The following is a 14,965-nucleotide window of genomic DNA, read 5'->3' on the forward strand; positions in this document are numbered from 1 at the left end:
TGTTGTGAATAAATATGTGATTCTTCAGAATTTCTTTAGTCTTTGTAAGCTGCAGTTTGTTACCATCTTTTCAGTTAGCCATTAAAAGGTATCAACCACTGAGGACTCTCAATTCTAAATATTTTTCAATCTACTGGCTAACACGGTACCAAGATATATATCTTTCCTACTCCAACCAGTCATCTCTTATGTATATGACTATGAATGATTGTCATCCATCACAAAAATCACTGATAGAAAGTGGAGCCACAAGTCAAATATTTTCAAATGCAAACTTTTATTGGGAATGAAGAAATACATTACAAAGTCTAGATTACTTCTTGGGGGTCACCCTGAAATGAAAATCATGTCTCTGTGGGGTGCACAGATTATACAGAGAATTAAAGGATGGTGACGGCGGGACGCCGGATTAAGAGGAGCATGCCGTGTTTTCACATGAACAGGACGTGTGCGCTTCCACGAGTTCTGTGAAGTCTTCAGACTTGTCCAAGCTCACTTGTCCTTCAACCAGGTCCAGAGTTGCTCCTACAGAGATGAAGACATAGAAAGTCATAAATCTTGCTAAAAAATGTACCCCATGGGAATTACATGATCATTATTTGATAGTAAAGTCTCGAAATACTTTGCAAAGAGGAAGGTTACACTCACCAGCAGGTAGGCAGTGGAAACCAGTGGTTACTTCGGTTGTCTTTACTGGGGAGCATCCTTTGGCGCATCGTAATACGGGATGAACTGAGTAACACTTGGCATTCTCGCCATCAATTTCCTTCTCAAGTTTCACGAGAGATTGTTGAACATTGCAACCTTAAAGGAAGAGAAACTCTGTGTTAGGCCATGTTCTGGATCTACCCAGAGGTACAACTCAGGATATCTGAGAACAGAGCAAAGCTGCCTAAATTACCTTCAGCACAAGTCTGGGCAGGAAGAATCCAAGAGTGAATATGGCTCATTCCATCCATGGCCACGGAGCCATCAGGTCTACGGAACTCCTGTACTGACTCGTCATCATTGCGGCCACATAAGCCACATGTCTGACCCTTCATCCAGATGGCTGGTATCACCTGAAAAACCATTCATTCTGTAAGCTGTTTAGAAATCACAATCAGGTCTTTCCTAGAACAGTTTCCGACCCTCTGAGCCTTTATGATGGGTTTTAAACCTAAGACTGATGATCCATTTCTACCAAAACCTCAGGCATGGAAATCCTTATTATTTCCAACACTATGGGCCACTCGGGAATACAATCACACCAGAAGTACCTGGACGTTCAATCCATCGTAGTCAATCCTCTCAATGCCATATTCTGGTGCTAAGATGGACAAACCATTTTCTGCTTTCAGAATCTCCACCACTGGCTCTAAAAGATCAAAATCGCATATGGTAAAGTTAGAGGGAAGGTATCACATGAAAATTTTTTACTAATGACACATCTTATGATAACTATTTTCTCCTTTTTTTGTTATTGTAGATATATTAATTTTATTTTTTGTATATGATTATCAGGGCGACTATCTTTTATGGGGTGCAGCAGCTATACGGACCATGGGAAACAATAGTCTGGAGATGTTCCCTGACCTTTTGGTAAGAGTAAGGTATGCCCTTACTGTGCAGGAAGGGAAGGTGAGCTGTGTCATCCATAAACTTCTACAGAAGAGTGTTGTAGGCATGCTCTATAATCTGTGCGGAGGTCACGGTGCAGAGAGGAGGAAGTGAGTTGTGACACCACCTATTGGTTTCTGTAGGAAAGTGCTGTGGGCATGCCCTGTGACCTGTGCAGGGGTAATTGTGCAGGGAGCGGATGATTAGGTAAGTTGGGAAATCATATATTATTAATAGTGGATCCTCTGCTATCTATATGTAGGTGTTACCTGTCATTGTAAAACATTGCAAAACAGGAAGAGTCAGCCTAGAATTAGGCTCTGTGTCCAAAAGTCAAAAAAGTAAAACTTCAGGAATTTTGAACTATAGTTGACATGGAAACTTTCAAAAACATCAGCAAAATGTATTAAACATTGACTTTATCCCTTGATAATTTTCTGGCACATTCCCTTCAATACTGCAGCTTCCCTTCCATGGGTCTATAACTTCCAATCACCTACCTGCCATTGACTTATATGGGAGCTGGCTTTCTGACAGGGGGACTCCGTTGAGGGTCATCTCCGGTGATTCAGATTTGTAGGACATGGAAATGTCACTATCAGGGTACAAAATGAAGAGGATTGTTTGTAATAGTCGATCACTTCTATATAGGTTTCACTATATGAAATCATCATCCCAGCGTCGCCTGATATCTCACCTTTTTCTTAGATTGGAAAACAAAAGCTTTTCAAATTTTACATTTAATTGAATTTCCTAAATTTAATAACTTCTAAAATTTGTAATTGGTTATTTGATTTTTTTTGTGAGATACTCACTAGTTGCCAACTTTAATGTTCAAGTCCTTGTGTCCGGGAACATGCTTAGATTTCTTCACCATCACCATGAATTTCATCTCATCGCTGCAGTCGTGGGCTAGGATGTGGTAGCAGTTTTCAGGCATGGCGTAAGCAAGGTCAATGCCATTAAAGGTGGTCAGGCGGTTTTCAGTGGCCTTACATTCACCTGTAAATGTTAACATTATATGAAATAAAGTGGCAGATTGTGGGGAATTGTATTTATTTTCCATGTTTTCTGTGCACCATCGAACCTTGCAAAGACTCCAGGATCATCTGAGGAGCTTCAGCGATTAAGTTCCAAGTTGGGGACTGGAGAATCTCACTTTGGGAAACGCGCCGAACTGGGACTGGCAGTGGGATTCTGAGTGCTGTGTAGAGCATGGTCAGCTGTAGCGAGGACATTAGAAAATATTGATTATTACCACGTTCACCTTGTGAGATGCAATTCAATAGTATATAAGCTCGTGTACAAATTTACCTTTGGCAGGTGGACAATGACATCGACGGTTCTTGAAGAACTGAGGGACAAGATGAGTTTTGCTTCACGCTGAGAATTCTTCTTGTATCTCTGAGAGGCTCCCAACAAGTAGGCAACTCCTGGGATGAATTCTGAAACACTGACACAAATATTGACTTGTTAGTCCCTAATATGCTACAAAACCATCTACAAAAAAGCCTAGACACGTGATCAGAGCTCTCAATGTCACGGAGTGAAGAGAACTTACTATGTGGCGGCATACTTCAGTTTGGATGGTACTTTTGGCCAGTTTACAGTCACCTTCACTGCAGGTTGGTTACCCAAGTGACCAGTTTGAGCTTTGGTTATAATCTTGTAATCCTGACAGTTCTGTCCCCACTTGAGACTGGCCTGAATTGGTAAAAATGTGGACACATTCAGTAGAATGGATTTAATACAGATATTTCAAGACGTATTTGACATAGACGTTGGCTCACCTCAGCTTTATGGGAGCTCAGCACTGCAGCATTGATACATGCTCTCCACCGGCTTGCCTTGGTGAAGTCCACAACATAGGCCTGGAGACGAGGTTTGGAGATGAAATAGTCGGCATAGACGATGAGTTGATATCCTTGACGAACGTTGTCATTTCTGATGGCGCGGACAGTGACGACCAATGCAGGGGGCTTGTTATCACCCAAAAATTTGTTCTACGGGCAGAAATAGCCATTATGTGATGCTCTATAAACTTTGGGCGAGGTTTAGCACATGTGTCAACAAGATCTACCTGGCGATTAGGCTGACGACCACCGCTCATGCTTGAAGATGACGAGCTTGAGGATGAAGAGGACTGCTGCTTGCTGTCGGTCTGGAAAGATAATGGCTTTAGTCAGGATATCATAATAATTTTTAGAGATGCTTTAGAGGTGATCCACAAGTGCATGAGAAAAGTGGTCACTTACTCTTTGTTCCCGTACTGGTCTGAAGCGGAGGTTGTAAAAATGTCTCTGTATAGGAAAATGACACAAGTTTATTAATGGATATGGATGGAATAAATGGTCACAATATGTGTTCTCAAGCATAAACTTATATATGCCATGCCTTGGATTGGCTGCTGCTGCTGCTGCTGTCGCTGCTGCTGCTGCTGCTCTTCTTTCCATGTTGGTGTTGCTGTGCTCGATCTTGCTGCTGTTGCCTGTCCTTCTTATGCCTTCTTGAGCTGCTGCTGCTACTACTACTGCTGCTGCTGCTACTACTACTGCTGCTGCTGCTACTGCTGCTGCTGTCCTTTTTAGGTCTTCCCATTCTGCTGCTGCTGCTGCTGCTACTGCTACTACTGCTGCTGGAACTGCTGCTGCTGCTAGAGCTGAATTTCTTATTTTGGCCTCTCTTTGTTTCATCTTCATCATGTTTGTGTGCAGGGCCATTTCTCCTGCTGCTGCTACTGCTGCTGCTTGACTGACTGCTAGAGCTTTGAGGCTTCTGACCATGTTGTCGGCTTCTATCTCTATGACCAGGTGATGATGATGAAGAAGACGAAGAAGATGAAGAAGAAGATGAAGAAGAAGATGATGAAGAGCTTGAGGATGATAAAGCACGGGCCAACTCAGTCTCAGTGCCATCTGCAGCAGGTGTACGCTTTCTGGTCTGCTTTGCCTTCTGCTTTCTGGCTTTTTGGGCCAAGCTCTGGTTCCTTGCCTGTAGGGAAAAAAAGAATATACCGTAATTTCAACCAAACTATTACATACTTATGTTTATGAAAACCAGCAAACTAATATGGGTTAATTGACACCTACTGCAATTTGTTCATCAATGCCAAGAATGGTCTTCAGTCTCCTATGGATCTCAGATTCCTCCAGTTGTTCACCTTCCTTCTCCTCTACATCAATCAAGGCAATTACCTTTGATGCTGCTTTGGGTCCGGCTGTGAACTCAATTTGGATCTTTTCAATAGAGGCATCGGTGTGAGCTGTAAATGTGCACAGATCAGACATCAAACAACCTTAAACCAATGAACGATAGACTGCAAGGTGTCAACAGTCCTGTGACCGTGACCCCACCAACCTGGTTTTATTGTGATTTTGGTGTCCAGATCTCCCACCATATGATAGAGGATTGAGTTCTTGCGTGCTGCCGCTGTCAAAAACTCGTTCTCAAGACAAACTTGGATGGCAACTTGGGAGATTTTCAAACATTTTTTGAATGTCTGGGAAGAATATTGGCGATGGGCAGATGCAAGACCCATGTACTTCTTGGGTCCAGTTTCTGAGGAGGCCTCCTGGAAAAGAGAATAAGATGGGATTGATCACAGTGATCAGTAGAAATATGACTCTTCTTCTGGGCTATAGAAATTATTAGTTGTTACCATCATGCTTGCTCCTTCAGCTGAAGTTCTGCCTGTAGACTCGAAGTGCTTCTGGAGGATGCCTTGACTGACTGCTTTTGGCACCAATGGTGTCTTCTTAACGGCATCCAAGTCTTCAGCATTTCTAGAGACGGCGTAAGTATGTGCACTATACAAAATTGAAGAAAGGGGTTATTTGTTGTTGTCTTGGAATCCAGAAATATTGTTTTTTTGAGACATTCGGTTAGCAGCTCGCAATGATTTTAGCTTTCTTTGGATTTATTTACACAGGCTTGTGAAATATTGGTCTAAATGTACCTTATGCGAAGTAAGTCATCCTCTTGTTGGCAGGGTTGTGCTTCAAATTTAATGTTCTTTTCTTTCAAATCCACACGTGCTGTGAATTTCGCTGGGATGTTTGTGAGCACTTTGCCATGAAATTCAATTCCGCTCTGGATCAAGGGGGTGTTGATTCCCATTGTTGAAACACCATGGATTAAGAAACTGCAGTTACAACAGACAAGACATTATTAGATGGTAAATCTACAAGAATCGCTGGTCATCCTGATTGAAGTTGGATCTCACCTGGGGTTGACATCTGCATTGATCTGCAACTGAGATTCCAGCAACTGAGCAATACTGAAGTCCGGTGTGTAAGCTGGGGTCATCTTGACATCAACTATAGCGAGGAATGGATATTCTGATCAATATCATACTCATAAAGGATATGACACAGGAAAGAACTCAATCACATTGACGTACTGTTCACAGGGGCGTTGGCCACAGCGGTAGAGTACCAACTGAATTCCATTGGAAAACCAACAGTAGTTGGGGTGATGTGACGAGCTTCAAATGCCACAATAGCCTTGGCGTATTGTCCAACCAGACCATTCAGAAGCTTGTTAAGGATGCTCTTGATGGCAGCATGTCTTTCTACTGGCTCATTCAATGCCTGAAATAATCCAATCTTATAAGTTACGCCTGACATATGCACAAAATTATATACACTCGTTGTACGTTCTTCTTACCCGGGTCAGAGTTTGAAGAGTCTCTTTGTTGATGTTAGTGAAGGAAATTTCTTGACCGAATACTTTGATGTATCCAGACAGAAGTGGAGCCTGAGATGGTTGAGACTTGAATCCCTTCAGCTGCCAAGAAAATTAAAGTTACAGCCTCTATTGCAAGCAAAGACATCTGAACAACATCAAGGAAAGTCAAAAACGCTCACCATTTTCACAATCTGGTAGATCTTCTTCTTCATTGGGAAATCACGGAACTGGGCATCTTGCTTTCTCAGGATCTGCTCGATTCCTTCTCCTCTGATACCAACCTTTAAAAAAACAACAACAACAAAATCTTTATCTCCTTGACATAAATAATGGTGAACAGAAAAGAGGAAAAGGGCATCAATGGCACTGTGGCATCTCTGTTTTGTGTCAATCTTTTGGTGACTCTTGTACCTCCATAACGTCAGTCTCTGCTCCACCAACATAGGCTTTCAATTTGAGCATAAGGAACACGGGGAACATGGTACTGGCGCTATTCATCACGTACAATTTAGCTGCGGCTCCACTCATCAAAGAGTCTACAAGATGAAAAAAATCCCAACAATTTAGTATCATGATATATTAGCACATAAACCGATACGATAACATAACTCCTTCCATAGACTCACATTTGAATGTGTCCATACGAATGACTTTGCTGTAGCGATAGCCCAGACTATCAATGCTTGGGTTGAACAGTTTGAGGGCAACATTGCAGGCAGCAGCCCTAGAAGATAATAGGCATTGGTTTATGGATTAGGACCTCATAAAATAATATACTTCCAGACGTTTTCCGGCTCAATTCAAATTTTGTCCATCATATTGTTTTCAGCACAGCTCTTAAAAGGGCCTGAATTATAATTATACGCGGGCGCTATACTCACAGGGGCTCCAGTTGGGGTACACTGCTCTTGGCCAAAGCTTTGAGTTGGGAGTAGACGAAACTGGCAATCTGGAGGTTAGCCTTGCTCTCTCTAACAGCGATATTTGCAATATTGGCAATCATGGCAAGGCTGGGTTTTGTTTCAAATAAGCTCAGAACGGCAACCATTCTCACTTCAGTCCGTGCCTCACGGTTCATATAGACTTGCATAAGGATTTCTTGAACCTAGAATGCATATGCCAGTCAAGTTATTAATCAAAAAGGCCCAAAAAATGAATAAATGAAGAGTTCTTGAAGGCTATCTTACTCTATAGGGTTCCTGCTTGGCAATATTCCTTAAAGCCATGATGGCATCAACCTTAATCCTGACTGGAAGTTGGGAGGCACTGGAAGAAAATCCTGGCAGGAATTTCTGAATACGTTTTAAGGATTCTGGCCGACCAGCGTTACCCAGGGCTTTCAATGCCAGAGCCATGTCTTCTTCATGGACCTTGCTTAGGGATTCTGCTGCCAAATCTTGGATAGGCTATAAAAGAAAAAGCACAAAAGTCAGGAAATCCTAAAAAGTAGATTTATAGCAGGTCTGTATGTCCGCCTCGCATGGTTATGGTCACCTTCACTAGGCGTAGACCTTAGGTTTTCCATGGATAGCCTACCTGCTCATGAAAAACACACTACAAAGTGGTTTTCTGTAGACGTCACTAGTCATAATCTCCATCACATGCAGCAATAACTCACCTCAAGAACTGAATCTGGACAAGTACTGAGATGGTTGCAGTATTTCTTTACCATTGAACCATATCCCAGAATTGCAACTTTGAACAATGAAGGGCTTTTCTCAATTTTGGAGTCCTTGATGATATCCTACAGCAAGAAGTATGTGAAAATGTGACTATTTGATGTAATTATAGTATTGGATAAACTGATATCAGAATGCACATTATATTAGTGATATAATATTAGGTCACAAGGTGAATATTTACTTGAGCAATCTGCAATGCCCGCTGGCTGCCTCTGCTAAAGTGCATTGCAAAGGGGATCAGTTTGAGGGCTTCTGCAGTTGTCAGATCTCCACTGTGAAGGATCTGGTAGATCACCTTCAGGCTGTCTGCTGTGGCAGCCATAGGAAGAGCTTGTAAGATCCAGGGTCTAGGAAAATGAGATACAATGTTCATTGTCCAAGAGGACATATCAGTTTATATAGGAATTAATGACCTGATAGTTTATTGATGACTCCTATCAGGTTTATGCAGTATGACATGAAAACCAGCAGGATATAAAATCACTAACCTATATCTTGGCTTTTCGGCAAACTGCTTCCAAATGGTCTGCATGATGTCAGGGGTGGCATGACGCAAAAGCTGAACCAGTTGCATGAACTTTATGGAGACATCCTTATGGAGCTTCTGCTGGTTGTTCTGCACTATGTGCTGAAGAATTTCTACGATCTGATGGGAGTCAAAAAGAACAATTGAGGAGTGAAATGCACTTGTGATATCATTGTGGTGGGTTACATTGATGAATGTAATGAATGACTGCTGAGAATAAAGCCTCCTTATATAGCTAGAGCCGGTATGTGTGCCCTGCTCCTACCTGCGCCTCAAGGCTCTTAGTCTTGATCAGAACAAATGGAATTTGGAATATTTCATCTCCAAAGTTATAATGGAGGTTTCCACGGTTCTGGAGCTGAAGTTGAGGGGTGCTCTGTTGGCTGCTCTTGGTTCCTGCCCAGGTGAGAATTTGCCTAAAAGTAAAAAGTTGTAAATGAAAACAAAACTAATGCATAAAATATTCTCTACTTTTTCTATGTACATCATGAGTTTAGTTGGATTTGAAGAACTTCCTTACTTGGCTTCCATTACGGCACCACCTTGACGTTCTTGGAATGGAGAATAGCGGATGATCTGCTCGGAAGTGACCTGGGTGATAACAGTATTGTGTTCCCGGTTCTTCATCTTGTAGGTGTAAGTTGCAGCATCACGAATGTTCCTGTGCATCTATATGCAATTACCAGCAGAACAGACAATGAGCGAGTGATAAAAGCCAGATGTTATAGAGTCTGTTGAGATTTCACAAGGAGCGTACCTTCTTGCAGGTGATGCATTCTTCCATGAAGGCCATCCCAATATCCTTTGATACTTTTTCTTGGCAGTTATTGAAGTCGATGGATTTCACAACAACCAGTTGATCTCCTTTCTTGTCTTCTTGGATCACATATCTTGTATGGCAAACACCAGCAATGCTTGTCTACGGCATGGAAAGAAATTAGTGGTGAGTACCCAACATAAGAAAGTACGGGGTACGGGTTACAGCAGAGTACGGTAGGACATTCACAGCAGAGTATGATAGGACATCTACTTACCTCTTGCAGGTCGTATACATTCTGGGTCTTCTTGATGTTGACCTGGAACAAGCTGAGGATTCCTTTGTAAAAGTTGACCATGGTTTCGGAAACATCATTGGAAGCATAAATGTTTCCAATTCTTCCGCTGTGGTACTCAAACTTGATGGGTTTACTGAGCTGCTCAGCAACAACCTGGGTCAACTTAGAGGAGCGAGTGAATGGGTCTTTAGGCCACGCACCATTCATTTCTTTGATGGTCAGAGACTGGGCCTAAAAATTAAAATAGAATGATCAAAACATAGGAAACAAATTCTGCACCCATTTCAGCCTCACCTGTTAATATTCACTTTGTGGCTTAGCTGTAGAGCCACAAATTGTAGACCACTGACCTAAGCCATTGGTGAGTCCACCATTGGGCTGCCTCCGATGAGCACTGAAAATCTAGGAGGACCTTGTGAAATTTCTGCTCCTTAAGGATAAATACTTTGGACCAGCTGGGTTTTCCCTGACTTGTTAAAATATTTTTCTCCATGTATGATCAGTTGTACTATCAATTAGTCTAAAATCTACACCCAACTAGTTACTTATTCATAGTTACCCTGAGCCACTGGTTAAAGGGGTTTTCCATGACTTCCAAACTAATGATCTACCATTTGTCACCAAGGCTGAATGGTACCACCCGCAGAGAGCTGCAGTACCACCTACAACCACTACAAGGCTTATGGTGCTGTGACTTGTAAACAAAGCAGAGGAAACAGGAAACCGATCGGTGAGATCAATCAGCTGATCAGACTTCAGATCCCGCCAATCTGCCATTGATGGATTACAATTTGGACCCATAAGAGAAGGTTTGTATCTTCCTTTACCTTTAACAAGTACATCCTCTGGGAATAGGGAATGATCTCAAGCTTGCAGGCGATATTAATTCCAGCTCGTACAAAATCATTTTCAGGAAGTCCAGTCATGACAAAGGCCTCATAGTCAAAAACTGTGATTTTGTTCTGGCTGAACGAAGGATCTGAGACATAAAAAGTTGAGAATCTGGTAAAATATACATTAAATCATTGGGCTCCTGGAGAGGGTCAAATTGATGCATAGTAGTAATGACATGGAATCTGTGTATGACTCGGGCGGCAAGCTTCTACGTTCCTGCAGCGCCTCCACAGGGGGTATTAGGTAGTAAACATTGAAATCAATGGATTGTCTGTATAATGTACAAAAGTGATGGGTCCTCCAGAGAGAGATGATCTCTACAGCTCATAGAAAAGGCACCTGAATATGAAATACGCTTGTTTCCCCATAATTATCTGATAGATCAATGGAAATTGGGTTTTGTAACTGTATCCCTTTAATGTGGCCGGAGGGTCATCATGGGTTTACATTGGTGAGGATGGTGGGTGTGTTAGTAGAGCAGCAAGGATAGTCCACAACTCGTACATCTCTGATGACAACAGATTCTACTTCTAGAATATCCTCATAAAATATAAATGAAATATTCATTACATCATAAAAATATATATGTAAAAAAAAATGAAAACCGCCATCACTGTTATTACTGCTGGTGACAATGAGCGGCTCACAAGCTAAAATATATTTATTGGAGATATTCAGATCTGTCAATTATTATTTAATCAGAATAATTCTTATTATGATCAATAGACCATATCATAAATATGGTATAAGAATGACAGATCATTGCACTCATTTTTCAGTCCATCATCTTTAGGTTTTTATTATTTCTTTTAAAACGTTTTCTTAAATGGAATCTATCAGAAGGCTTTTCCTGCGTAATCTGAGAACAGCATGATGTAGGATCTGAGTCCCCGATTCCAAACCCTGGGGCCGCTTCCTTCAGTTTTGATACAATACCTGTGTTTTGTGCTGTAGATGTAGCAGTGCTCAGAATGCTGAGCTGTGTATAGCCCCGCCCACACCAGTGATTGGCTGCTTCCCGGGTATAGTGTGAGAAAGCTGCCAATCAGTGGTAGGGGCGGGGCTTCACAGATTAGCTGGACCCTAGTAAGTGACACATAGCTGGAATCAGTATCTTAGCCCCCACATCATGCTGCTCTCAGATTAAAAAGCAAAAACCTGGTGACCGATTCCCTACAAAACACAATCTGGACAGACAGATAATAGTATCACATCTGTAGTGTTCATCTTACCTAAATAGGCATTGTCTGCGCCTGTGGAGAGAAGAGAAGAGATGTTATATACAGTATGTGTCTGTGTGCATATTAGGACCCCAGATATATATACTTGTATACACCTGTGAATAATATACTTAGAATGAAAAGTGCACAGATGTTGTACTTTATGGGGAGAATGTTCTAAGGTTTTTTCAGAAGTTTTTTTACCATCACAAAAAATCACAAATGTTAAAACTTTTTGATATTTTAAGCCTCTCTTGCCCCCCTTGGAAAAGTGGGTGATAAAGTGGGCGTGGTTAGCTATGTAAATGAGCTGAAGAACAGATTTATAAATTGCAATTGAAAAAAAAAAGTCACAAAATAAAGTGTTAATTTTACTCCAGTAATTGAGATGGAAAACAAACTGAAGAAAGGTTTAAATTAGCGAGAAGTTTTATGTTTCAAGATGTTTCACAATCAATAAATATCACACAACACACGAAACACAATACCAGGAAAAGTGACTGCGAAAATCATGATAGATAATAGATAGATAATTAATAGATTATAGATAGATAATAGATAGATAATAAATATATAATAGATAGATGGATAATAGATAATAGATAGATAATAGATAGATAGATAATAAATATATAATAGATAGATGGATAATAGATAGATAATAGATAGATAATAGATAGATAATGGATAGATGATAGATAGATAATAGATAGATAATAAATATATAATAGATGATAGATAGATAATAAATATATAATAGATAGATAGATAATAGATGATAGATAGATAGATAATAGATAGATAATAAATATATAATAGATAGATAGATAATAGATGATAGATATATAGATAATAGATAGATAATAAATATATAATAGATAGATAGATAGATAATAGATAGGTAGATAATAGATAGATAATGGATAGATGATAGATAGATAATAGATAGATGATAGATAGATAATAGATAGATAATAAATATATAATAGATGATAGATAGATAATAAATATATAATAGATAGATAGATAATAGATGATAGATAGATAGATAATAGATAGATAATAAATATATAATAGATAGATAGATAGATAATAGATAGATAATAAATATATAATAGATAGATAGATAATAGATAGATAATGTAGATAGATGATAGATATTATTTTCGGAGCCGCCACTCACCCGCCAGTGCGAGCACTAGTGCTAGGATGATTCCCCTCATGATGATGGTGAATGTCGGACTGCGGAGCGCCCAGAATATTTATAGTGCTCCCGGGTGCAGTCACGCCTTGGACACATCACCGCTGGCATCGACTCGGGTCCTTATCAGCTTTGGCCGGATGATCTTCCATCAACCATTAACCTCAGAACTTTTGATAATTCTGGATTTTCTCTTTTCGGGGGATTAATCATCTTCTGCGTTACCATGTGGGGATATTTCGTGTTTATACTTTGTATCATTTCTTTTATACTTTTGGCGCAGGTCCAGGATGTGGATTAGGTCCAGGTTGTGTGGACTTTGGTGCGGTCATCATGACCAGACTCCGGTCACATTAACTCCACAGTCATCAGATGTTCTCTGGAGACCTTTTCTGCCATTTTGGGGTCCATATTTCTGTAGTGCTGTTTGTATGATCGAGGGGCATTTACTGTGAGGACCCTAAATCTATAATATGGTTATGAAAATGTAACATGTCGCTCCGGGGCCCCAATCCAAGATGGAACCAGGGTCCAGATACAATGGTCATTTATAACAGTGGTGCTTTCTGTTAGACCCCCTCAGTTGCCAGGGCTCGGATATCACAACCATCTCTATAGCTGCACAAAGGGGTACATCTGTCAGACGATCTTGTCTGTGCTGCCATGAAGAAAAATGGGGACAGATTGGGGGCACCAGCAACACCGAATACCCCCATTGCTTATTCCTGCTGCCCCGGGATCAGAATTGTAAACTGTAGTTTCATCGTCCCCATCTCTAAATTTGATGGCAGTTTGGCCACTTCTTTGGCTGCCTGCTCTACTGCCCTGGCTCAGTGGCTAAGAGCGCTCAGCGCATGTGAAGATACAGCAGGTCCTGCAGCTTACATCTGCAAATGTCGTTTCAGGGGCAGCAGGGGTCTTGAAATGCAGCAAAGGGAAAAGTATCACTCAGAGTCAAGTGTCGGATCACTGCAGTCTCAGGCACGTTACAAGTGGCGGTAATGGTGGTAAATTGTGCGCACCAGGATGATGCCAAGGAAGGTGGTTTAACTCTTTACTAAAAAAAATGTTGTTTTCAAAGTGTAGTTCATTGTATTTTTTTTGCCTTGTAATTTTGACTTTCGTCATCAAACCTTTTTTTGCCCCCTTTCTGGGGGATATTTCAGAATAACTGCAGCCCCTTCATGAATTGCCCCATACACAATGAATAGGCAGCTCATGCGCAGATCTGCTCTGCCCGGGAAGGGGTGCTGATCCACAGTCTCTGAATCAGTGAGGGTCTCAGCGGTCGGACCCCAGTGCCCAGCGATCAGTAATTTATCCCCTAACCCATGGCTATCCTCTGATTGGGGATCAACTGATTTTATGGGAACAACTCTCTAATCTATTGTCATATTTCCATCGATGTTCTGCAGCAGCTGAGGTACGTAGCTTCATGGGACATAGATCTGCCCCTGTGTGACTGGAGCCCTATGGCAGCCTCATCTTTGTGTATTCATAGCACCAGAGAGCCGCCCTCCAAGATGGCCGCTTCATCAGTATGCTGCGCCTTTATCATGGGGGTCTGCGGCGTCCTGCTGGTGCTGGCCTTGTAGACTGGTGTTGGAGGGTACGGCTGCCTTTTTCTCTTTGATGTTTATTTTATTTACCGTATTTTGCGGATTATAAGACGCACCCCAAATTTTGAGGATAAAAATAGGAAAAAAAAATCTTTTTTAATAAAATGGTGGTGCTTCTTATAATCCATGCGTCTTATTGCTTACCGGAGGTGGGGCTGCGGTAAAGCAGGGTCCCAGGGTTGCTGCTGGAGGAGGTAAGAGTGGAGCGTTGCCGCAGGCTGGGATGACGGGGTGCTCGGATGTGCTGGGCAATGCTGCGGGTATTCGGTGCTGCGTGGGCTCTGCCGACATTTTGTGAAAGTCCAGAGCCCCCGCACTTACACAATTTCCTATGCGGTGGACTCTGGGAAAATGGCTGCTGGGGGCGGCGCAGGCACAGATGGAGATCTCAGCAGATGAGATCTCAGCACTGAAATCTTGGTACCGAGATCTCCATCTGCGCATGCGCCGCCCCTGGCAGCCATTTTCCCAGAGTCCACCGCA

General features: G+C 41.6%; 1 protein-coding gene across 1 annotated transcript; it reads right to left on the minus strand.

Moving 5' to 3' along the window:
- Positions 1–258: 258 nt before the first annotated feature.
- LOC138648153 (vitellogenin-A2-like) lies at positions 259–12,885 on the minus strand. Its single transcript, XM_069737656.1, is given in 35 exon segments — positions 259–525; positions 649–804; positions 902–1,061; positions 1,260–1,357; positions 2,100–2,194; positions 2,415–2,601; positions 2,687–2,822; positions 2,914–3,052; positions 3,161–3,303; positions 3,390–3,602; positions 3,680–3,760; positions 3,855–3,899; positions 3,979–4,590; positions 4,689–4,861; positions 4,957–5,170; positions 5,258–5,405; positions 5,555–5,740; positions 5,822–5,915; positions 5,999–6,188; positions 6,265–6,384; positions 6,465–6,566; positions 6,697–6,821; positions 6,912–7,009; positions 7,167–7,390; positions 7,473–7,691; positions 7,904–8,029; positions 8,149–8,314; positions 8,456–8,613; positions 8,759–8,909; positions 9,014–9,162; positions 9,251–9,412; positions 9,528–9,779; positions 10,376–10,527; positions 11,675–11,695; positions 12,846–12,885. Coding segments are annotated over 35 exon segments (5,451 nt in total). The 3' UTR covers positions 259–409.
- Positions 12,886–14,965: the final 2,080 nt, after the last annotated feature.

This window comes from Ranitomeya imitator, chromosome 8 (genome assembly GCF_032444005.1).
Source record: "Ranitomeya imitator isolate aRanImi1 chromosome 8, aRanImi1.pri, whole genome shotgun sequence".
Taxonomy (NCBI): domain Eukaryota; kingdom Metazoa; phylum Chordata; class Amphibia; order Anura; family Dendrobatidae; genus Ranitomeya; species Ranitomeya imitator.